General features: G+C 45.9%; 2 protein-coding genes across 11 annotated transcripts in view; one reads left to right on the top strand and one right to left on the bottom strand.

Moving 5' to 3' along the window:
* The window catches only part of LOC119656644 (zinc metalloproteinase-disintegrin-like jararhagin), a 973,582-nt gene that overhangs the window by 786,242 nt on the left and 163,078 nt on the right, over nucleotides 1-24,262 (bottom strand). The gene's annotated exons all lie outside the window — the stretch shown is intronic.
* On the top strand, nucleotides 22,180-23,061 carry LOC119656645 (period circadian protein-like). The gene is made up of 2 exons (XM_038063102.1): nucleotides 22,180-22,262; nucleotides 22,434-23,061. Exons 1-2 carry the CDS (start codon nucleotides 22,246-22,248, stop codon nucleotides 22,966-22,968), a joined length of 552 nt encoding a protein of 183 aa, XP_037919030.1. The 5' UTR covers nucleotides 22,180-22,245; the 3' UTR covers nucleotides 22,969-23,061.

The following is a 24,262-nucleotide window of genomic DNA, read 5'->3' as shown; positions in this document are numbered from 1 at the left end:
GGGGTATTAGAGTCCTCTATAATAGATCGCAAATGGAGGAAGTGAATAATAAGGATACACTGAACTCCGCTGTGCCAACAATGTCACAAACGACCCAAGTGACGCCTAACCGTACTACCACCGAATCACGGCGAAATAAACGAGTAGGTGAAAAAGAGGGGATCCTCAAAATAATCAGTAGGCGCCTAAGACAAAAAAAGGTGGACAGGATATTCTGAAAACCAGCACCAACAGCTCAGAATTCAATTGTTATTTCCATTAAGGGCACTTTGTCCTACGCGAAGATACTCAATAAGGTCAAAGCTGATCCCGACCTAAAAGATCTGAGCGGGAATGTGAACAGAATCCGAAGAACCCAGAAAGAGAGAATAAACTTCACTAAAGAGGTGCTTTAAATACCTTATGTTTGGGCATTTCGCGAAGGCATGCACCAGCAGCATTGATCGATCCGATCGATGCAGAAGGGGATGGGGAGAAAGGCCATATTGCCAGGGAGTGCAATAGGGACCCCAAATGCCTATTGTGCGAAGTAAAAGAGGGACAGGGTAACCTACATATTGCTGGAAGTGGTGAATGTCCGGAATTTAGGAAGGCGCTCACTGCAATGAGAAAATGAGGTTTATTCAAATAAACCTGAATCATTGCAGGGTCCCTCAGGATTTACTTGACCCAACCACATTCGTATAGGAATCGTCACTGTGGCATATAGGTCACACGACGAAGTCCAAATGTGATTGCTGGTGATTTCAATGCTTGGGCCCTAGAGTGGGGTAGTAGAAAATCAAATGCTAGGGGGCGCAGTTTATAAGAAGCTTTTGCACATATGGACATAGTTTTGGCTAACGAAGGTGCTGTAAACACCTTTCAGAAAGGGGGGTCAGGCTCGGTTGTAGACCTGACCTTTATCAGCCCTGCGCTGGCCCGCGGTAATTCTTGGTGCGTCAGCGAACGCTACACCCACATCGATCACCAGGCAATCTTCTTTGAGACATGTGTCGGTCACAGGGCGAAGAGCTATCATACCCGAAACCGAAAAAGATTTCAGGCTGGTCTGTAAAATCTTTGGATGGGCAGACCTTCGTAGAGCTGTGGTTAGATCAACCTGATAAAGCAGGCGCCTCTATGGAAAGAGCCGTCCATCTGGCTCAATGCATCGGCAAAGCATATTACGTATCCATGCCTAGGAGGTGGTCATTCTCCAGTAGAAGACTAAACTACTGGTGGAATGATGAACTAACCGGCCTTCGATCAGCCTGCCACCGAGCCAGAAGAGCGGCTCAGAGGGCGGTAGGTAGAGTTGATCAGGGGCAAAAACAGTGCGCCTATAAGGCAGCTCGCAAAACTTGCTCTGCTCAGAAGCTGACGTAAGCCCGTGGGGGGAATGCTTATAGAATCGTGATGGGACGATTCAGAGGCCGTTCATCTCCGCATACCACGTGTCCCACCCTCTTACTGAAAATCATCCAGGGGTTATTCCCTCAGCAAAAGGAGGGCACCAACATATTCCAACCACCTGTGAATGTGACGGCAATTCCGCCAGTCACCAAAGACGAGCTGCTGGAGATCTCCGGTAGAATAGGAGACCATATAGCGCCGAGCCTGAATGGAGTACCGAATAAGGCCCTTAAGCTTGCCGTGGAATCCACCCCGGACATGTGCGGAGTTGCCAAATCTCCCATCAGATAATGGAAATTAGGTCCACACCGGATCCTTTTAGGAGGAGTTCGAAGCTTAGGAGATCACCACCGAGAACAATGGTTCTTTTTGGTAGTCGAGATTCCTTGCGGGACTCTGAAAGAAACACGAATAGTCCGTTAATCGACATCATTCCTTGTGGCGCAAGGCGCGAAAGCAAACGGGAATATACCGGAATGGCGTTCGTTACACTCGGGGAACGAATAAATGAACTGTGCGAGTTCATCAAGGAGAGGCGGAATATCTACCAAAATATTCGAGCCTTGATAAGAGGCATTAAATTGTCTTATATCAAGGCACTCGAAGAAAAGAATTCCCAAGCGTCAGTTCGCAAGGTCACAAGGGAAACGCAAGTGACGCCTCCCCATGATAAGGCAGGCGTCTTCCCGCCTCCCGAAGAAGAAAAAAGCCTCTTCACCAAAGAAGGCGGAGCCGGCGAAAGTACCCGCGAAAGTCGGTAATCTCACGATTGCAGCCACAACACCTACAAAAGTGGAAGAAACCAACGCCCGGAGGCCCGAACAATGGACTAAGGTGAGCAATAAGAGGAAAAAGGACAAAAAGAAGCTCCGGCCGGAAATAATAATTATTTCCAAGAAGGGAAATATGTCCTATGCCGAAATCCTTCGAAAGGTGAAGTCAGACCCCGAATTGAAGGATTTGGGGGATAGTGTGAGTCGTATCAGGCGAACACAGAGAGGGGATCTGATGCTGGAGTTAAGTAGATCCGCTGACAAGTCGGCCGATAACTTCCGCGGGAAGGTGGAAAGTGTACTAGGAGAGGAAGCTAAGGTAAGAGCTCGGAAACAGGAGATAGTGGTTGAATGCAAGGATGATGAGCTCACCTCACAGGAGGACATCTGTGCTGCGCTAAAGCAAGAGTTCAACCTTAGCGATATAGACCAGAGTGCCGTAAAAAGGATGAAGAAGGCATATGGCGGCACACAGACCGCTATTATAAGTTTGCCGGCGGAATTAGCTATTAAGTTAATTACCGCGGGCAAAGTAAGAGTAGGTTGGGTCGTGTGCAGGCTCAGGGAGCAAATATCTCTAAAGAGATGCTTCAGATGCCTCGATTTCGGTCATTTTGCGGCGGCATGCACTAGCCAGCATGATAGGTCGAGGAGTTGCAGGGACTGTGGGGAAGAGGGCCACCTCATCAAAGATTGCACCGGAGATTCACGGTGTATGCTATGTAGTGGGAAAGAGGGCGTGGACGACCGGCATGTTGCGGGAAGCAGCAGATGTCCGGTATATAGGAGGGAGCTGAACCGCACAGGCAAATGAGATTGATACAAATCAATCTCAATCACTGTGAGGTAGCTCAGGACCTGCTCTCGCAAACCATTCGAGAGTCGAATGTCGATGTCGCGGTTATTTGCGAGCCGTACAGAAACCACGGCGGTGCGACTTGGGCGGTGGATGCGTCTGGCAACGCCGCAATCTGGGCGTGCGGAAGACAGGCCATTCAGGAAGTCATGGCCCCCCCGGCAGCCGGGCGAAGGTCAACGGTGTCCATATTTACAGCTGCTACGCTCCTCCTAGTGCAACCTTAGCACAATATGAGGAGATGTTAGACAGTCTGGTGTTGGACGCTAGAGACCGCAGCCCTAAAATCATTCCGGGTGATTTCAATGCGTGGGCCCTGAAGTGGGGAAGCCGATCGACTAACACCAGAGGTCAAATTCTGTTGGAGTCATTTGCGGAGCTGGACATCGTGCTGGCCAACGTTGGGTGCATACCCACCTTTCGAGGAAGAGGGTCGGGTTCGATCGTTGACCTGACATTTGTTATCACTTCACTGGTGAGGGAGATGGCTTGGCAAGTGAGTGAGCACTACACCGACAGTGACCATCAGGCCATCTTCCTCCCCATTGGGAACCGGGGAACCAGTCAACGACGCTCTGGAGGTGGAAAGGCTAAGGCGATTGGCTAGTCTATTGGAGCTTTCGACGAGGAGACATTCCTGGCCGCATTAGAGGTAGCCCATGATCCGGATGGAACAGCGGTGGAAAGGGTCACACAGCTGTCTCAGCGTATAACCGAAGCATGCGACGCTACGATGTCACGACGACGTTTGCACCATGGCAAGAGGCCAAACTACTGGTGGAACACGGAGATCGCTGCCTTGAGATCCTCTTGTCTCCGAGCGAGGAGACTTTCCCACAGGACAAGAGGAAAGCCGGATCACCAGGAGCGTGAGGAGGAATACAGGGATCTGCGAAGCAACCTTAAGAAGGCCATTCGGAGAAGCAAGCGGGAATGCTACCAGAAGCTCTGCATGGAGGCTAGTACGAATCCGTGGGGTACAGCCTACCAAGTTGTAATGAAGAAGATCCGCAGGCAAAAATCACCTCAAGTGACATGCCCACGGCTCTTGTTGCAAATAATTGCAACTCTTTTCCCGCAGCAGGAGCAGGACGAAAGAGAACCCCAACTGGCAGTTCAGCAGGACGTCTTCTCGATCCCTGATGTTACCGAAGAGGAACTTGGAGAAATATGCAGACGTATTGGGGACAGTAAGGCTCCGGGATTGGACGGAATTCCGAACATGGCTCTGAAGGTGGCGGTCAAGGCCAGACCAAGGTGGTTCGCAAGCGCATTCGAATCGTGCATGGCGGAAGGAGTGTTTCCCGCCCAGTGGAAGAGGCAGAAGCTGGTCTTGCTACCGAAGCCCCGGAACCACCCGGCGTGCCCTCTTCATATCGCCCTATTTGTCTCTTAGACACCATGGGGAAGATGTTGGAGAGGGTGATATACAACAGGCTGCTCCCGTTCATCGAGCTTGCGGGTGGTCTTTCGTAGCGGCAATATGGGTTTCGGCGAGCCCGTTCTACTGTCGATGCAGTAGCAAAGGTCGTGGAATTGGCTCGAAATACAATGGCCATGGGCAAATGCTGTGCTCTGGTGACGCTGGACGCCAAAAGTGCTTTTAACTCAGCCAGCTGGGGCTGGATTAAGAGCGCTTTGGCCAAACTGGGTGTTCCTAGCTACTTGGCTCGGCTCATCGAGAGTTACTTTTCGGACAGACTTCTCTGGTACGAGACGGACGACGGGCCGAAGGAGTACATTGTGGCAGCAGGTGTGCCTCAAGGTTCTGTATTGGGACCGCTGCTGTGGAACATAATGTACGACGGAGTGCTTGGCCTTCGCGTGCCGGAGGAGTCAACGCTGATTGGTTTTGCGGACGACCTGGCGGTAGTTGCAATTGCAAAGCATCCCGAGGACGTGGAGCTTTATGCAAATGAAGCTATTCACACCATCAAGTCATCGTTACGAATGGCCAAGCTGGAACTGGCGGACGAAAAGACGGAGGCGGTCCTCTTTACGAACCGTAGGAAGAATAACACGGTTACCATCCAGGTTGGTAATCGTGAGGTCGTCTCAAAATCGGTTGTCAAATACCTGGGGGTGATGATCGATGCCAAGCTGAGTTTCAAGGGACACTTGGATTATGCGCGAGAGAAGGCAGCAAATCCAGCAAGCCAGCTCATCCCTTGCAAGGATGATGCCTAACGTGGGAGGGCCGAAGTATAGTCATAGGCTACTCATCGCGGGAGTGATGAGGTCGATCCTGCTATACGCGGCCCCTGTCTGGGCGGGAGCGTTGAACCACGCTGTCAACCGGAGGGAGATAAGTTCGGCATACCGGCCAATTGCGCTAAGGGTGTGCAGCGCATTTAGGACGGCGTCCACGGAGGCAGTGTGTGTCATCGCAGGAATGATCCCTATAGATCTTCTAGCGGGCGAGGCACACTGGCTCTACGAAAAACGGAAGGCAAATCCAGCCGAGGTGAATGCGGATTTCCGAAAAGCCATCAGGAGAGAGTTGTGTGGCAAGTGGCAACAACGATGGGATAACTCCAACAAGGGCCGGTGGACCCATACATTGATCCCGTGTATCGAGAAATGGGTCAACCGAAAGCACGGAGAATTGAATTACCACCTGACACAGTTCCTTACGGGACCGGTGGTTATAGGAAATACTTGCATCGCTTTGAGTTGGACGAGTCTCCCAACTGTCCTGAATGCGGTGCTACCCCCGAGGACCCGGAGCACGTTATGTTCCATTGTCCCAGATTTCTGCAACAGAAAAGGAGGTTGAATAGCATCTTAGGGGCGGATATCGAGCCCTCGAACTTGGTGGAGGAGATGCTGAAGTCGGAGGAAAACTGGATGGCAGTAGCCGTGGTGCAGACAAAACTCCTGGAATTGGATCGAGCTCGGAAGGCGGCGCTACGGAGACGTGACATGGACGAGCTGGTATAGCGAACCAGAGCCTCCCCCGCGAAGTAATACTTCACGGTGGTCCCGCGGGGAGGGGCGGAAGAGTGGGGGTGGTTTTAGTGGGTGCGAATCCCACACACTGCTGCAACCTGGCGCAGCAGTGTCTTTCTAAGATTTCCACCTTCATCGCCAACGCCGGACATGTTTGTTGAGTTATTTTAAATTCTTGTACAAATGTCAGCGTGCTACTCCCCATCAGAAGTATAAAGCACATAATCCTTTTTACATATTTTAAGCTGTTCTCTACATAGGTACAGTTTATGCGATTAGGTTAGTGGTTAAAACACTAAGCTGTCGCAGCAGAAGGTCGCGGTTCCGGGGTCACTGATGGCAGGAGGACTTACTTACTATATATTATGGGATTGATGTCAAAAATCAGTCAACAAAGTTGTGAACGAGCACCTGAGGCAAATCAGGGTAATAATTATGTTGGACGGGCATTAAACTTTTGCGCCATCGACGCCAGTTCAATAAATTAAAGAAGGATTGCTCCGGCAGGACTTGCCATCTCTCCTCCTAGATATAATTAGGCAGAGGCAACAATAGTGCATTAAGTGGAAAATGGTTTCAAGCAGGCTACGTTGCTACACTAATATCATATCTTTTGGGAGATGGCAGGGTGTCAATCGTGCCTGAGTGTCAGCTTCACAATTCCTTGCCTGCATTTATTCGAATGCCAAATGTCGTATGCCCATTAAAATTTTATAGATTTCAAACCCCCATAACAAACCCCAGAATGTTAGTTTTCGTGAGTCCGCCTACAACTCCACACAAAACACTTCCATCTAAGCCATTTCTAATTCAATGTTCTGCGATTTACCCTATTTACGGTGATGTTGACACATTGTTACCACTTCAATAGTGGGTTAAGAGCACCTTCTAAATTCTGAAACTTGTGTTGTTTCCGATTTAACTTAATGACTTCAAAGCGAGAAAGAAAAAGGTCCTGGTGGGAGGGTACAGACGCAAGGGCAGAACAGTTGGTCTCCTCCTCCTTGAGCTTAGCATTATTCGCTTTCGACAAATTAGATTACAGAAAGGATTCCAAATGCTAACTCAAGCTGAGTATGGATCATTCGAGGACGAGCCAGGATTGCGTTCTCATATGTACATACGTGAATACAAATCAAGAAGGTAGTATGTGCTGTTCGCATGGAAACCTGAAAGGAAGAACCCATGCCTACTTGCGTGCCTACATATATAAGAAATCTCGAAGGATTAGAATGTTGAGTATGTACCATGTATGTGTATATATGCCCATACGAACTTAGATAAGCGGAAAGAAAAGGTACTCGAAAAGTTAGATGAGTAGAAAATAGGGTTCCAGGCAACATCTGCGCATTAGTTCTTTGAGAAATTATTGAACCGTCGTCTAATGCTTTGCCTCGTTTAATTTTACATTGCTGGATTCTGCTTGCTCTCAATCGTGAAAACTGAAAAGGATTCAAAATTAATGAGTAACTTTTGGCTGCCAGCGTAATAGTCAAGCCAGAGTCCTAGATTGTTCGTTTTTCATTGCAATTTGTTGAGAGTGTAAAAGACCAGTCAGGGACTGGCTGCGAGGCTGATTTGAAAGGGGATTAACAAGCTTCGCACAACAGTCGGGTCCATGGCTTTTGGCCATGAAATGGATCAGTTTGAATCAAATTTGAATTCAATTTGTTTCAGTTTGATTGTATTACAACATTCGAGCCTTTGTGACTTTTGATTTCAAATCTGATCATCAAAATTAATGAAATAGTTTCAGCTCAATACAGAGCACTTCTTTGCCTATGTGACAATATTTGCGAAAATAATACGTATAACACCTGTTACTATTTACTAATGTAGGCAATGTACATATGTTCACTTACTGCAAGATATTTTCATTCTTTCTTGGAGAGTAATAAGTTTCTAAATGTCAATGGCGAGTAGGTCATGTTCAAGTGTAAATATTGAGGCAGCAGTAGCCGTTTCCTTCTATAAAAATATTAAAAAAAACTTCTAACTTTTGGTGGTCATATGCACGAAGCAGGCCCAGACCCAGCTGGACGGTTCGGGTATAAAGGTTTTGTGTTTATCTTGTGTGAAAAATTTCCTCTGCACATTTTCCCATTTGCACATACCTAAAAATTCTAAAATTCCCTGATATTCCTCCAAATGAGAAGTCCTCCGGTTCTAAGAATGAGACCTGTTAGGGCACACATTTTGAACCTTCACTCCCCTATGTTTCACCCACTATCAAAAATATCATCAGTTTCAAAAAGTGCTAATCGAGCCCTTTAATTTGATATCCAATTCGACTATATTCTGTGAAAAAAATTTACACCCCCTTTCCCATATATGGGGAGCCCTCCTCAAAACTCAACATAAAATGGCGACATATGTAAAAGAATTCACAGATCACATCTTCTCAGCAAATTTAGTAACAATTGGTTCAGCTGTTTCCGAATAAATTAGATCTGACAGACAGACAGACAGATCTGTGCTAAGTTCCTAGATCTCCCATCAGGCGCGTCTTTTCGTGAGGATAAGGGAATGCTTAGTGGATGCGCAGGAATATGCGCTTGTACTCATTTGGAGGTATATGTGAATGGGTATGTTTATGCGTAGGTCGGGTAGATGGGAGAAAAACACCCATCCGTGGAGAAAAACGGCTATGGGAAGGATACTCAGAACAAGAAACCGATAAGGAAAAATAAAGGAGAGACAAATTTATGGTGCAGGGACTCGGAACACCAGTAGGGGCGGCTTTTGAGAGTGGGCAAGCAGGCTCCCAACCGTTCATATTCCTCGACTGCAGTGCTTCGATAGTGGATTATTTGGGCGTCTTTGCATCGGATACTACAATTAGCCTGGAGTAACAGGCATTTAAAAGTTATACATCACTCCCGAGAACGCCTGTTCAAAAAAGACTCAAAGATGCCTCTCAAACTGGTCATTCATTAGCCCATAGTGGGGTGACTATACCTAGTTGGAAGATGTCGCAGGTCTGAGTGTTCGATCCATTTAGGAGAAGCTCGAACATCCTGCAATTTCCTCCGAAATCATCATTGATGAAGGAAGGAAATCAGGGAAACTTCCAGAGGACTAATAAATACGCAAGTGCCCAGTGGGGAAACCAAGCAGAGGACCAGTGTCAGAATATGGACGAATCATAATTTGCCCTACTCGGGGGAAAAATAATAGAGTTGTCCGAATTCATAAGGGATAAACACAATGTGCACCAGGTCACCAAAAACACGGTCCGAACCATTTGTATAGTGTACAATAGTGCCAAGAACGAAAAAGATGCCTCGAAGGAATCAATCGTCACCCAGACAACTCAAATGACACCCCTCAAAATCTAAAGGGCGGCAGGCTTGAAAAGAGGAGTTGACAGCGCATGAATGATTCTTTCGGATCCTCGTAGGACGTGAAAAGTCAAAAAGACCTCTCACCGGTAAAGGGTAAGGCAAACAAAGTGACCAATATCATGGAAACAGTGGCGCCGGCTCCAATCGACCCAAAGAAGGTAAAGCCCTAAACAGGAGCCAAGGAAGCATACATCAAGTTTGGCGGAAAGAAAAATACGATATATAAAACAAGATTGCTGCCCAAATTGATTATCATCTTGAAAAAAAGTGATATGGCTTATGCCGACATCTTCAAGAGTGTCAAATCCGATCCTGAGCTGATGAACTTTGGAGAAAACATCTGCCGAATCAAATGTTCCCAAAAAGGAGATTCGATGCTGGAGCTGAAGAAGTCTCGGAGTAGAACGGTTGAACATTGCCTCGTTACGGTCCAGAAAGCAGGAGATTGGCTTGCAATGTAAGGACATTGATCAAATCACGAGTAAGGAGAATATCGGTGACGCTTTAGAAAAGCAGTTCGGACCACTTGCTTTGCAAGATTCCGCAATCAGAGGACCCAGGAAGGCATACGGAGGTACGCAAACAGCGACTATAAACTTACCAGTTGAAGCAGCGTTCAAACTGCTGGCGGCTGGTAAAGTAAAAATAAGTTGGGTCGTTTACTGACGCAGAGAATAGGTGTCCTTCGAGCGCGGCTTTAGATGTCTTGAATTTGGCCACTTAGCGGCGAAATGCACCAGTGAGTGAGACAGGTCGAAAAGATGGAGAAAATATTGGGGGGGAGGTCATATGTTCAGGGAGTGCAAGACTGAACCTGAATGCATGCTTTACCAAGGGAAAAAGGACGTTGATTCTCGGCACGTTCCAGGCAGCAGCAGATGCTCAGTGTTTAGGACAGCCTTGGATGCTGTAAAGAAATGAGATTGATACAATACAATCTAAACCACTGCAAGGCATCGTAAGACCTTCTCTCACAGATCACTAATGGAAAAGGTATCGAAGTTGCCATAATCAGGAAGCCTTATCGCAATAATAGGCGTGGAGCCTGGACTACAGATGTAACTGGCAAGGCGTCGTGTGGAAATCAAGCCATTCAAGAAATGAGGGAATTTCCAGAAGTTGGATTCGTTAGGGCAAAAATAGCTGTCATCTACATATGTAGCTGCTATGCTGCATCAAGCGCGACGTTAGCAAAATTCGAAGGAATGCTAGGTGTGCTAGTCTCGGAAGCAAGAAGTCGAAAACCCAAAGATCATAGCGCATGACTTCAATCCGTGGGCCGTGGATTGGGGCAGTCGCACTATGAACACCAGGGGCCATATTCTGGTCGAGGCTTTCGCGGAACTAGACTGAGTGCTTGCAAATGCGGGAAATGTTTCTATTTTTCGTGAAACAAGGTCGGACTCAATAGTCGATCTGACATATGTGAGTAGAACATTGGCGAGGAGAATGACAGGGTTTTTCAGTGCACATTATACACATAGCGACCACCAGACAATTTTCCTCGAAATCTAATATGGACGATACGGCGAGATTAACTACCATGTGAATTCCTGTCAGGACATGGTGATTACAGGAAGTATCAGCACCAATTCAGGCTGGAATGTAGTTGCACAACAGAGAATCTGGAACATGTTATGTTCCACTGTCCATTTTAACTCAGAAAGGAGGAGCCTGGAAGACTCTCTGAAAATCAACATAAACCCGCAGAACATCGTCGGGAAAATGCTGAACTGATGTACGGTGAACTACGCGGAAAAGTGGAGCGCGCAAGGAGGAAGCGAAGAACGGAACTTTTGGTCCCTTAAAGCGTAGCCCTCCCCGCGAAGTAATACTTTGCGGCGGTTCCGCGGGGAAGGAAGAAGGAGAAAGTGGAGGTGTTTTTAGTGAGTGCTTCACACAAAGCTTAAAAAGATGCATATGTAAGTTATTTTTCAACATATTTACCGTCCATTTCGATCCAAATGGTGATGCGAGGGTAAATTGTTTGATGCTCTCTGGAATACCGCCGTTTCTCTCCAGGTCTTTCACCCATTTCTCCGCCTCAAACTTCACTTCTTCGTTTCATTGAAAATCTTCTTGTCGTCTATGTGCACCTTTAGGGAAGAGAATAGTCAGAGAAAGGCGGTGGTTCAAAACATCACATCCAAATGGGTCAAGCTATTGGTTCGTGGAGCTTGCCATGAGAAGTGTGGAGTTCTGGTACAGCAGGTAGACTCCCTTTGTCAGAATGCTCTCCTGTTATTATGAATTGGATTTTTCAGGTTCTCACGGTATCTTTTCACGCTAATTATCCAAGATTATCCAAAGATGCTCAACGACTATGAAAGCTTCTCCAATATTCAAGGTGATGAAAAACTTGAACGAAAGATGCTTATCGATTATGAAAGCTTCTCCAATATCCAACACGGAAAAAGATCTGAGCCAAAGATGCTCAATAATTGTGAAAGCTTCTCCAATATCCAACTTGGTAAAAGACCCAAGAAAAGAGGCGAAAAAAAGAAGAATGGGGCTCACTCTGGAACAAAAGGCTGTAGAACAGAAATCTGACTTTGAATAGGCTTCTTTCATTTAGTTCGGAGCGAAAATTGTTGCCCTGTCGAAATTTATCAAGGACAAACACAGCGTGCACCAAGCAATCAAGCCTACGATGAGAGCCATGAAGGTCCCATCCTGGAAAGATGCGAAAGAATCGAAGAAGAGCTTTAAAATTACTCCCTCGATAGCAGCGCAGTCACCACACCGTATACCCGTGGATAAGCAAAGAAACTAGAAGACGAACACTCAGGAAACCAGTAGGTCCCCAAAAACCAAAAAGGCATGACATCCACTTCAGTAGGCCGGAAAATAGAGCCTAAAATACGCAAAGGACGCCGATGTCCAATCGAAAAGTACATGAAGAAACCACAAGTCGTCTATAAGTAAATGATGTTTCGACTAAGATTGAGCCAAAAAGGCCTAAAAACAAGAAGGAGAGAAATGAGGTATCGTCCAAAGGCAGTCGTCATCGTAAGCACGAGCAATATGTCTTACACAGACATATTAAAAAAGGTGAAAGCTAACGCGGATCTCAAGGATTTGGTAGAAATACAAGCGGGGGGGGGGGGGGGGGGGGGGGGGAGTAGGCTGAAAAAGGGGTTAAATGCGATGGAAACATAAGGTTCAACCAAATCAACTTCAACCACTGTTGAGTCAGTTTCAACCGATTCTCGCAGACTACCTATGAATCGGGGGTGCAAATGGCCGTAATAACCAGACCTTATAGAAACTCTTATAACAATAATGTATGGTAGGCCGGTTCTATAAGAGAGGTGGCTATGTCAAAATGATGGGATCAAACCATACATGGATGTATGGAGCAGCCCACAAATGGACGCAAAAGTACGGAGACCAAAAATCATTTCCGAAGAATAAGGAATTTCATTGATGAATACAAGGGGGCGTTGTCTCTTGGAAGCTTTTGGACAGTTGAACATCATATTGAATAATTGCCAAAATGATACTTACCGGAAAGGAGGGTCCGGTTTAGTTGTGGAGCCGACTTTTGTTAGTCCATCACTAGCAGGTCATATGACCTGAAACTTCAGTGAACCCTACACCCACAGTGATCGTCTTTGACCTGAAGCACAAGTCAAACGGTTGGAGACCAAAGCGTTCAAGAATGAGGAGACGGTTAGGTTGGCCTGGCAAAGATTTTTTAGATGATTTAGGGTACTATATCAGGTAGGGAGAGGACCTTACATATCACATTCCTCAGTCGAAGGTCTAACTGCTGGTGCACCTGTCTAATCTTCGATCGGTGCGTTATTGGGCGAGACGAGCGGCCCAGAAATCAATAAGTAGGATCTACCAAGAGGTAAAGCTGCGTGTCTGCAGGAAGCTCGGAAAAACGTCAAGCTAGTTATACAGCGAAGCAAGAGGATCCGTTTCAAACAATTCTGCGCAGAGGCGGATAAACACCCATGGGAAGTGCCTATAGGTGAGGTAGTTTAGGATTTACTATTGAAAATCGCTGAGGGCAGCAATGACAGTCTCCCGAATCCTTTAGGAGGTGATAATATCTCCAGTAACGAAGATAGAAGAACTGGAGGTTTGCTACACAAGCACTAAGGCATTCAAGTGTGTCAACGGGACATTTCAGTGGAGTTTCAGTATTTGAGGGGGGATCTTCACGGACAGATTAGGGCAGCTCTCACCTCTAGGGTAAATCCGGTTAACTCCGATGATTTTAGACAATCGTCCAACCCATGCATAAGTCCCGTTTTATCAAAAACTAAACTTCAAACCATAGTTTAGCAAAGAAAGTATCTGGCGTGAATACATTGCTGGTGAAAATGTTGCGGAATACAGGTGTCCCGAAACAAAACCTTCGCCTTCTTATCTCGAGAGTTGTTAACTCTACCTTGCTTTATTGTGTGCTTTGGCATCAGGATGCGGTGTGTGCAATAGCAGGTGTAGTCTCCATCGGGATCTCTACTAACGCGACCTTACAACGCAACATATGCAATTATCGAGTCTCATACCTATAGTCGTAGTTAGCGCAGACTTATACTCTGGAGTGTCAACAGAGACTGAGACTGAGGTCTGCTTCTTCAAAAGGACACTGGACCTACAAATTTATCTGGGATGTTTCGAAATGGATTAAAAGATGGCAGAGAAGGCAGAGAAGTTAAGTACGTAACGCAATTACTAAACGGATAAAAAGGGTATCGCACATGATGCTAGGCATGCTGTTGTCACTTGAAAATATCGTGAACTTCAGGAACAACTTGAATTGCAGTGGAAAAATCAATGAAGGCGATTCGTAATATCCAAAAGAAGGAGTAGTATGCTGGTCCCAAGCCCAGGTAAAGGAGGAGGGTTTGAGGCAACGTACTCTGTACTATCCTCAGTAAAACAAAAATAAAATGCTGAGATCAGGGAAAGAGATAAATAGAGTATAGTTGGAGTTATTCTACTATGCTAAATCCTACCTGATCTCTCTTGGTGACAGGCCCCGCGACAGGTCGACCAAGAAAATGCATAGAATGTCGTTACAAACATGATGATCTGATTAAGTCACAGGCCTCGGAGAAATGCTAGGGCGTCCACCTCAGTCGACGCGGCAGGACGGGCCCCGGTCCTGTCGAGGAATGGGCAAGGGTTCTTGACGCATGGACGGCGTCAGGACGTAAGCAAGTTAGTCCGCACACAACGAACAAAACAAATACGTGTCTGCACGCTAAATGTTGGTACCCTAACTGGAAAGACCGAGGAACTCGCAAGAGCCCTTCGGAAAAGGTGTATTGACATCTGCGCTCTGCAAGAAACCCGATGGTCTGGTTCCAAAAGCTGCGACATTGAACGCGAACGCAGTAAAAATGGCTACAAACTCCTCTATTTTGGTAACCCACACACTCAATATGGTGTTGGCATTGCCATCTCAGAGGGTTTCCGTGATGTCATTAAAGAAGTCGAACGATTTGATGATCGGCTGATGAAGCTCACCATTATATCAGCTGATCGTACTATTCACTTCTTCACCGCGTATGCACCACAGACAGGCCGATCTGATGCCGAGAAAGATGCCTTCTGGCAACTTCTCGATGAAAAGACTTGTCACGTGCCTGCTCACGATTACATAATCATTGCCGGCGACCTTAATGGTCATGTGGGTGAAAAGGCATATGGTAACAGGTGCCATGGAGGAAAGGGGTTCGGAGCGCGCAACGAAGGTGGCGAGCGTATAATCGATTTTGCGGACACCCATGACCTTGTACTTATGAATACATGGTTCATCAAACGATTGCCTCATCTTCCCACATTTTATAGTGGGAACAATAAAACGCAAATCGACTATATTCTCATAAGACGTCAACATTTTACCACTGTCACTGATTGCAAAGTCGTTCCCTATGAGACCATCGCACCTCAACATCGGCCGTTGATTGCTGTCCTGCGAATTAAGCCACCGATAAAACGGCGTGAGGAACGCACTGGCCCGCCGCGCATTAAATGGTGGCGATTTGGTGAGAAGAACGAAGAAACGGTTTCACTCATACGATTGCCAACCATTACGAATGTGGAAGAATCATGGAACCAAATGAAAGACACGATCCACAAAGCGGCCTCTGCAACCCTCGGGGTCACCAAGCCGGGTAAGCGGTACATCAACCGAGATACTTGGCTTTGGAATGATGATGTTGAAATGAAGGTCCGTGAAAAGAAACGCCTCTACCACAAATTTCTCGACGATAAAACGCCTGCTAATTGGCAAATTTATAAGAATGCCAACAGGGAAGCAAAGAAAGCGGTCGCTGTCACCCGAGCGAACCATTTCAAAAATCTTTACGATAAACTGGACACTCGGGATGGCGAGAGAGATCTGTACCGACTTGCTAAAAGCCGTGATGAACGCACACAGGATATCGAACACTTCTGTTGTGTTAATGACAAGAACGGTACTTTGCTTACTGATCGTTGAGCCGCGACGGATAGATGGCGAGAATACTTCGAGCAGATTTCAACTGAAGAATTTGCTCATCCTCCACTTCCACAATCATTGCCGACATTTGGAGCAGTTCCACCAGTCAGCGCAACTGAAGTCGAGGAGGCAATAAAACAAATGAAATCGGGGAAAGCAACAGGACCTGACGACATCGCATCTGAGCTCTGGAAAGCGAAGAGCTGGGACCCAACACTGTGGCTCAGTGAATTCTTTAACCGGGTTATTTAGGAAGGAAGAACACCCTCTGACTGGCAAGAAAGTACAACTGTTCCAATATGGAAAAAGAAAGGTAGCCCAGCAGAATGTTCAACAAAGTAAAGTTCGAAGTATGACCGGTGTATCAAAACCGCTTCGTGTCTCTGTTGGTGATCATCAAGGAAGCGCCCTCTCACCACTCCTCTATGTTCTTGTTATGGACACCTCCACACGGGATATCCAACGTCCAGCGCCCTACACACTGCTTTATGCAGATGATGTTTTCCTAGCATCTCATAGCAAAAATTATCTCGAGCAACTTGTTCAAAAATGGAATGATCGCCTCATGCAACACGGTCTCAGATTGAATTTAAACAAAACTGAATTTTTGACGACCGATCCCCATGGCGTTCCACAACTGGTGTCCTTTGTGATCGACGTATCAACGCACGTCTCAAATCTAAAATTTACCGCAATGTCGTCCGTCCAGTCGCTCTCTATGGTTCTGAGTGTTGGCCGACTATAAAAGACAATGAACGGCGTCTTGCGATAATGGAGACGAAGATGCTACGTTGGACTAGTGGTGTCACACGTTTAGATCACATCCGAAATGAGGATATCCGCGATCGTTATGGGGTTGCACCGACCGTTGAAAAGTTGTGAGAGAGGCGTCTTCGATGGTATGGTCACGCAATTCGTGCAAACGAGAATTCACTTACAAAGATTGGTCTGAATATCGAAGTCGATGGTAAACGACCAAAAGGTAGACCTAAACAACGGTGGCTTGATGCGCTGGATGGGTATTTGAAAGCCTCGAGATTGCACCCAGATCTAGCATTCGATAGAGCCAAATGGCGAAGCCGATCACGATGAGCCGACCCCGCTTGTGAACGAGACAAAGGCTGAAGAAAAAGAGGAAGTCTAGGGGGAGAAGATGCAGAGTACATTGAGAGCATCTGTCGGGCAGGACTGCAGAGCCTCAGTAGCGTCTGCACACGCGGTTCTTTGAATCCTATTAAGCTCCCTCCTTTTGCGAAAAGAGCAGTATGTTAGGATCGGACGCACAATAGCGATGTACATCCAGAGAACCATCTTCGGCCGGAGACCTCATTTTTGCAAAGGTTCTCTTGCAGGCATAGAAGACTATACAGGCCTTCTTAACCCTCAGTTCTAGGTTCAATCTCCAATTTAGTTTTGGATCCAGGATTAAACCCAGATACTTTACATTAGAGGAAGGAACCAATCTTTGTTCATTCAGCCGTGGTAGGAATCCTTGTCTTGGTGATGAATAGTACCAGTTCCGTTTTAATTGAGTCCGGATCTTACGGCACACAGGCACACCTTTTGCAACGCTCCTTCCAATATGTCGCTTATAATGGACGGAAACATCCCCAACTCGCCGGCATACGCCACCACCTTCACGCCGCTGCTCTCCAATGCTCGCAAAATTTCGTCCATTACTATTAACCAGAGGACCGGAGAGAGGGCGCCCCCCTGGAGGCGTGCTTCTGTTTAGAGCTCTGATCAAGTGGTTGCCTCCCAGATCCGACTGGATTATCCAGGTACTTAGTATGGATATAATCCAATGCGTAAGATACCCCTCCAATCCAGTACGGGTCAAGGCTTTCTTGATGGCGTTGGTACTAACGTTGTTAAAACCTGCCTCTATATCCAAGAAGGCAGCTAGATTATACTGCTTGTATTGCAGCGCTCAACCGTGCCAATTACTTCGTGTAGGACAATTTCTGTGGATTAGGAAGTAGGCGCCTGCCCGCTTCTGGTATGAAAACCACTCGTTCGCGTCTACAGTATTGTGGTGCGTATCCTAAAGAAATGCAGCTCCGGAAAAGCTCAACAAGCCACGGCACAGCCCTTTCCTACTGCTTTTGTAGCGTGACTGGCATTATGCCATCTGGGCCTGGAGATTTATATGCGGAAATCTGTTTATAGTACAGCCAGCGCGGCTGGAGTGACTGCAAACCCTTCAAACAAAGTTCTGACTCATAGTCCTTCTCGCTGGCGGGAAAGTGCGTTTGAACCAGTAGCTCCAAGGTTTCACCTGAAGATTCCGTCCAGGAGCCTTCTGACTTTTTAAAAAAGGATGGGCTTTTATGTTCCTTGGACAGAATCTTACTGAGCCTCGCGGATTCAGTGGTGCTTTTGATGTTCTGACAATAGGATGGCCGACTTGTACTTCTTCAGGTAGTCCTTGTATGGCTGCCAATATTTATGCATGGTCATCTTCCTGAGGCTGGAGAAATCTTCATTCCATCACGGTGGCAGTGTTCTTTTGCTGTACTTAATAGGCTACGTGACTTCAAAGGCGGTATCGAATGCCTTTTCCAGAGCCCCGACCTTTAACTCCAGTTCGTCTGTCTTGCCAATCTTACCAATTTGCGCACTGAAGGGTTTGAGGACCTCTGCGGCGAGATCTACACTTAAAAGTTTCCAACTGTGATCCGAGAATGATCTCCAGCTAGGAACTCTCCAGTTCTCCGCCCTAAGAATCCCATTGTCGGTGCCCCCCCCCCCTGTTACACACCGGTAGGTTTGAAGTTATAATAAAATCAAAGAATGACTCACCTCTCTCGTTGATTTCCGAGCTGGAAAGCCAGCTCATCATCAAAGGCAGTAGCATGCAAGGGATTTTGTCAGCGCAGGCTACATGGAGCCTGTCTGGATGCTCCGGAGGGACTGGTATTCGCCGTAACTTACAGAAGAGTTTATCTACTCCGATTGCCAGAATGAAAAGGTGTAAAAGGGTATTTACCAAAACATTAGTCAGCAGATAAGCAATTTAAATATTGAAAAGGATAAGCAACTTGCTCTCTCAAAGGCTAACCGTGATAGATTTTCGGAAGTAACTAGATGCTTTGACGGGCTGGTAACTGCGGTCACTAATCTCTCTGACAAGAACAATATTGACAAACGATTTTCAAATCTCGACAGGAAATTGACGACGATACTGGAAAAAGACTATCTAGAAAGTAGGTATCCTCTGTCTAGATTGAGAGACCATAGGATTTACGACTGTGAATGGCTTTTTCTTGCATGTATGCACGATGCTCCGGAGCTTACTTCGAGAAGAAAATAAAGGCCAACCTCAGGATAATGATTCAACAAGAAGGGCTACCCGCTGACGTGAGATCCTTAAAATTTTTCTTCTCTGGTTATCACAACGAGCTTGATACACCCCAGTACCAGGTCCAACGTGACCCGAAGGCTTACCATAAATAAACGGGGAGGAGGCACCCGGAGAAGAATGGTGAGCGACAAAAGCCGTAGTGCATCCGAACGTAAGGTGTCAAGTGAGGTCCCTCAGGATCAAAAGCTAGATCAGCCCAGGAGAAACTCAATAAGTATGAAGGTTTCTCAAATATCCAAGGCGGCAAAAGACCTGAGCCAAAGATGCTAAACGATTATGAAAGCTTCTCCAATATCCAAAGCGGTAAAAGACCTGAGCCAAAGAAGCTGAAACAATAATGGAAGTTACCCTTGGACAAAAGACCGCGGAACAGAAATCCGAAATTGAATAGTCTCCCTTCATTTGGTTTGAAGAGAAATTTGCTGAGTTGTCAAAATTGATTTAAGACAAACAAAACGTGCATCATGCAGTCAAGCATTCGGTGAGAGCCATGAGGTTTCAATACAACAAATCCCAGCAAGATCTGGAAAAATCGAAGGCCAGTTTTGAAATTATTCCCTCGATGGCAGCACAGTCAACGCAGGTGGCACACCCAACCGTATGCTCGTGGATAAGCAAACAAAAAAGACATTTCGGGGAAAGGAAGACGAACACACAGGAAACCAGCAGGTTCATAAGAAAAAAAAAGCTTGGCGTCCACTTCGAGGAAGGGACCTAAAACCGCAATAGGCGGGAAAATTGTGCATAAAACATTAGCGCCAATTTCAAATCAAAAAGTATATGACCGTTCGACTAAGGGTGTGCCAAAAAAACCTAAAAGGTAAAAGGAGGAAAAGGAGATCCGTCCCGAGGTGATTGTCATTTAAAGCCCAAGAAGTACGTATTACACACATAGGCATACTGAGAAAGGTGAAAGCTTTTCCAGACATCAAAAACTTAGGTGGTAAACAGGATCCGGAGATTCCATAGGAGGCTCTCATATTGGAGCTGGAAAGGTTCGAAGGAAGCAAAGCTGAAGGCATCCGTAGCTAAGTCAAAAATTTTAGTTGGGGAAGGTGTTTCCTTGCGTGTTTAAAAGCATGAGATCGAAATACAGGACAAGGACCTAGAGCAGTTCAAGCTGCACAACTTGCAGATAGCGTCAATATGAAGCCTCAGAAAAGCGTATGGAGGCATGCAGACGGCGACCATTAGACTACCAACTCAAACAGCACTCAACCTCTTAGCTATCGGGAAGGTCCGTAGTGGATGTGTGGTCTGTCGCAATAGAAAGCAAGTCTCTTTGAAGAGATGTTTCAAGTGTCTCTTGTACGGACTACTGGCGAGGGCATGCACAAGTGCGACTAATCATGAAAATATGGGCCAGCCCACAAGTGGGTTTGTATGGCCAAAAGTAGACGGCATATATGTTAATAATTGTTGTGTTTCTCCAACCCTAACGTTGGCTGAATTCGAAGGCATGGAAACCAGATCTAATTTCTTATCAGTTCATAATCAAGAAGGCATGGGAAAGTTGATTGGCGAATGCAAGGGGGCGTGGTCTCTTGGAAGCTTTTACACAGCTAGATATATTATAATGATGGTCAAATTAATGCTTACGGGAAAGGGGGTGCGATTCAGTTGGGGATCTTTCTTTTTTAGCCCTTCACTAGCACATGTTACATCCTAAAACGTCAGTGAACACTACACCGACAGTGATCACAAGGAAATCGCCTTTGACCTGAAGAACAAGTCAACCGGTTGAAGACCTGAACATCCAAGAATGAGAAGGAGGTCCGGTTGATCTGGGAAAGGAATAGTGGTTGGACTAGAGCACTATACCAGGCCCATCCGCGGAGAAGGCCTTGCATGTCACATTCCTCAGTAGAAGGGCCAACTGCTGGTGGCGTGTTATCAGGCGAGACGAGCGGCTCAGAAATCAATGGGTTGGATTAACCAAGAGGTAAAGCTACGTGTCTGTAGGAAGCTCGCAAAAAAAATATAGCCAGCTATACATCGAAGTAGGGAGCATCTGCTTCAAACAATTGTGCGCAGAGGCACACCCATGGGAAGTGCCTACAGGTCAGGCAACTCAGGAAATTACGTTTACCAATCTCCTACTGAAAATTCCTGAGGGAAAGCGCAAGCGGTGACAGTCTCCAGAAACCTTTAGGAGGTGATAATATCGCCAGTAACGAAGATAGAAGAACTGGAGGTTTACCATACTCCCTAGCCTGGCAAGCTTCTGTATTTCTAGGGGATTTTCACGGGCTAATTAGGACAGCTCTCACTTCTAGGGCAAATCCGGTTAACTCCGATGGTTTTAGACAACTATTCAGCCCATGCATAAGTCATTAAAATGTATCAGTCACATCGATGAAGGCAATCCACAATATGCAAAAGAGGGAGTAGTTTTAAGGGAAGTTAATAATTAAAGCACGGACCGCACTTAGTAATTGATCCTTCACAAAATCGAATACAATAATGATGGGGCCGAAGGTTAAGTGAAGAACACGGAGGTGGTTTCAGGGAGAACCAGTGTCACGTAATCGTTTGACAGGAGCCGGCGGTAGGTTTTGCATCTTTTTACCTTCCGGCGATAAAGAGAGGCAAAAAACAAAAAGAGAGAGGACAGTCCCTTTCTCAATCCGCCCAGTGCCTAAGTTCTAAGTCCGATAAGTCAGTAGGTCAATGGATTTTTCGATTTTGCGGTAACTAGGTAAAATACAAAGTCAGCAAATTCAAAAAGCCAAACAAAATTAGTCATAGAGTAATCTATCTATGGATGGTACTAATCCAGATGTTTTGAACAAATTGGAGCACATCCGGACTAGAACTAATATGCATTCATATTCTAACGATTAAGTTATTATTTGATGATCTGGATGTGCTTCCAAAAGCTGAATAAAAATAGGAAAGACTTGCCCAAACCTTCCATTTATACAAATATTTAACACATTTTCTGTTCTGTTTGAATGTCATCAGTGAAAGTCATTCATACGGGAGAAGGTTGCTCTATTGATATAAATACCCACGCTTCCACAGAGGCATTATCAGTTTCTGTTTGGTGCATCGAAACCACAATAGTAACAGTCATTTTGGCTTCATAATTGATATTGGAAATGAGAGGAGGTTCTTGGTAAGTTAATTTCAGGAAACCTCTAGATGGGCCTTTTGTAAGCTGTCCATTTCTAGCCAGGCACAATTTAATTTGTCATTCCTTGAAATTAAGGGCTTTATGGAAGCAGAACAGATAAAAGATGTAGTAAGATAACTATCTTAAGTTAGTAATCAAGTTTTCGTTTTTCAGCTCCAACATGCTAAGATTGGCTATTCGTTGTCTTCCCATTATATTAATCTTGTTGGCGGGTTTTTGCCATGGACAAACAAGTAATGATAGCGGATCATCCACTGGAACAGACGCTACCTCCGATTCGGATACTAATACTGGTTCAAGTACTAACACCGGAACTGGTACCGGCTCTGATACCGGCTCCGGTACCGGTACAGGTACCGGCACCGGCACTGGCACTGGTACTGGCACCTCTGGTACTGCCACTGGTTCGTCTAACCAGCCTGTCAGGGTTCGATTTAGTAACCTTCAGCTGCAACTCAACGGTCTAAGGCTTCAAAATAGCAGACGACGTAGTGCAAAGAAAAAGGGCAAAGGTACTCGACGGCGGAGTGCACGAAATAAGGCACCGAGACGAAAGGTAACCAAAATCAGACGCAATAGTCGCCGTTCGCCGCGTCGTCGTCCGTCGGGTCGTCGTTCGTCGCGTCGTCGTCCCCAACGTCGTCGTAGCCGCACCATGCCCAACAGAGCACGCAAGAATAGAGGTTAATTTTGGTGGTAGTATAATAGTCGTTTTGGGTAATTTATTGTCTTATTTATTCTGAAAAATACATGCAAACTGCGAAATGTTTAGATGACATTATACCGGAGTTGCTGAATTAACTGAAAGACAGAGAAAGAGAACTTGAACTAGCACCGCCTTTATTGAAATAAGGGGTATGCATCGAAAATGATTCTCGAGACCCCTCTGATAATTGCACTCGCCTAGGTGCTCTTCATAAGACAAGGTTCTCCCTCCCTCCCTTCTAACATTATTGGTAACTCTCTCCCTACCCATACAAAACACGCACTTCTTTTACCTTCTATATGCTCTCCTTGGAGCTCCTTTCGGAACTTTTAAATGCAGCATTCTGTGCTTCCGTACTTCTTGGGGTACACATAACTTTGGCAACAAAAGATAAAGAGTACAAACACATACTGAGGAAGAGGACAACTGGTCCTCGAAATACCGGTATATGAACAATAAGAACTCTTTATTCGGCATTTAGAAAATAAAATTTTGCCTTTTTTGTCCCCCTATAAAATAAGCTGAAAGAACGGCATAGATAACTGAAGAAAGAAGAAGAAGGAGCTTGACCATTGGTCAGTCATCACCTCACCAAGAGAGACCTTTATGACGGGTACATGACCAATACAACGGCTTCAGACTCGAATGTAAGCAGACTTTGCCTATACTATGTCAACCAGTTTCCCAAAAGATATCGCTATCGCCTCAGCATTTGAAACGATGTTACCAAATACTCCCTTCTACACCCACCTGGAATATATGTCGACATCTCCTTTGAGCCTCATATTAAAAAAAATATTAGAGGACGCGAACGATAGTCACTTTTGCAAGCTATATGAGTCCTTCCTGAGTCCTTGAGGGACAGATTAATCTTTGATTCCAACACAATCGACACCGAATGTCGGATTCCTACGGCCACCATTCATCGTTCACAACACGCCTTCCCTGTCATTTGATCCAGTGGTATAGGTTATGTACTCTTGCTAAAGTTTACTGAGGTCCCTACAAATAGGGCCCTCTTTATATCAATTGAAATGGAAATACAGAAGAAATCAGAGCTGACTGACTATGTTGACACACTGTTTGGAGGTAGCGCTATCAATTTGTTGTGGGAATACCATAAGCCAAGAGGAGGGTGAAGTTAACCAGATTTTCAAAAAGTCCTTAAGGGTCAATTTCATGATAGATTATGAGATTGATCTTTAGGAGCGGGGGATAAGGGGGGCATGCTCAACTAGAGAGTGAACCATTTGCGGACCATTACTTGGAAATGAAA

Source organism: Hermetia illucens, chromosome 5 (genome assembly GCF_905115235.1).
Source record: "Hermetia illucens chromosome 5, iHerIll2.2.curated.20191125, whole genome shotgun sequence".
In the NCBI taxonomy this organism is placed as follows: Eukaryota; Metazoa; Arthropoda; class Insecta; order Diptera; family Stratiomyidae; genus Hermetia; species Hermetia illucens.
Note: the sequence above shows the minus strand (reverse complement) of the source record. Positions and strands in the feature narration are given on the sequence as shown.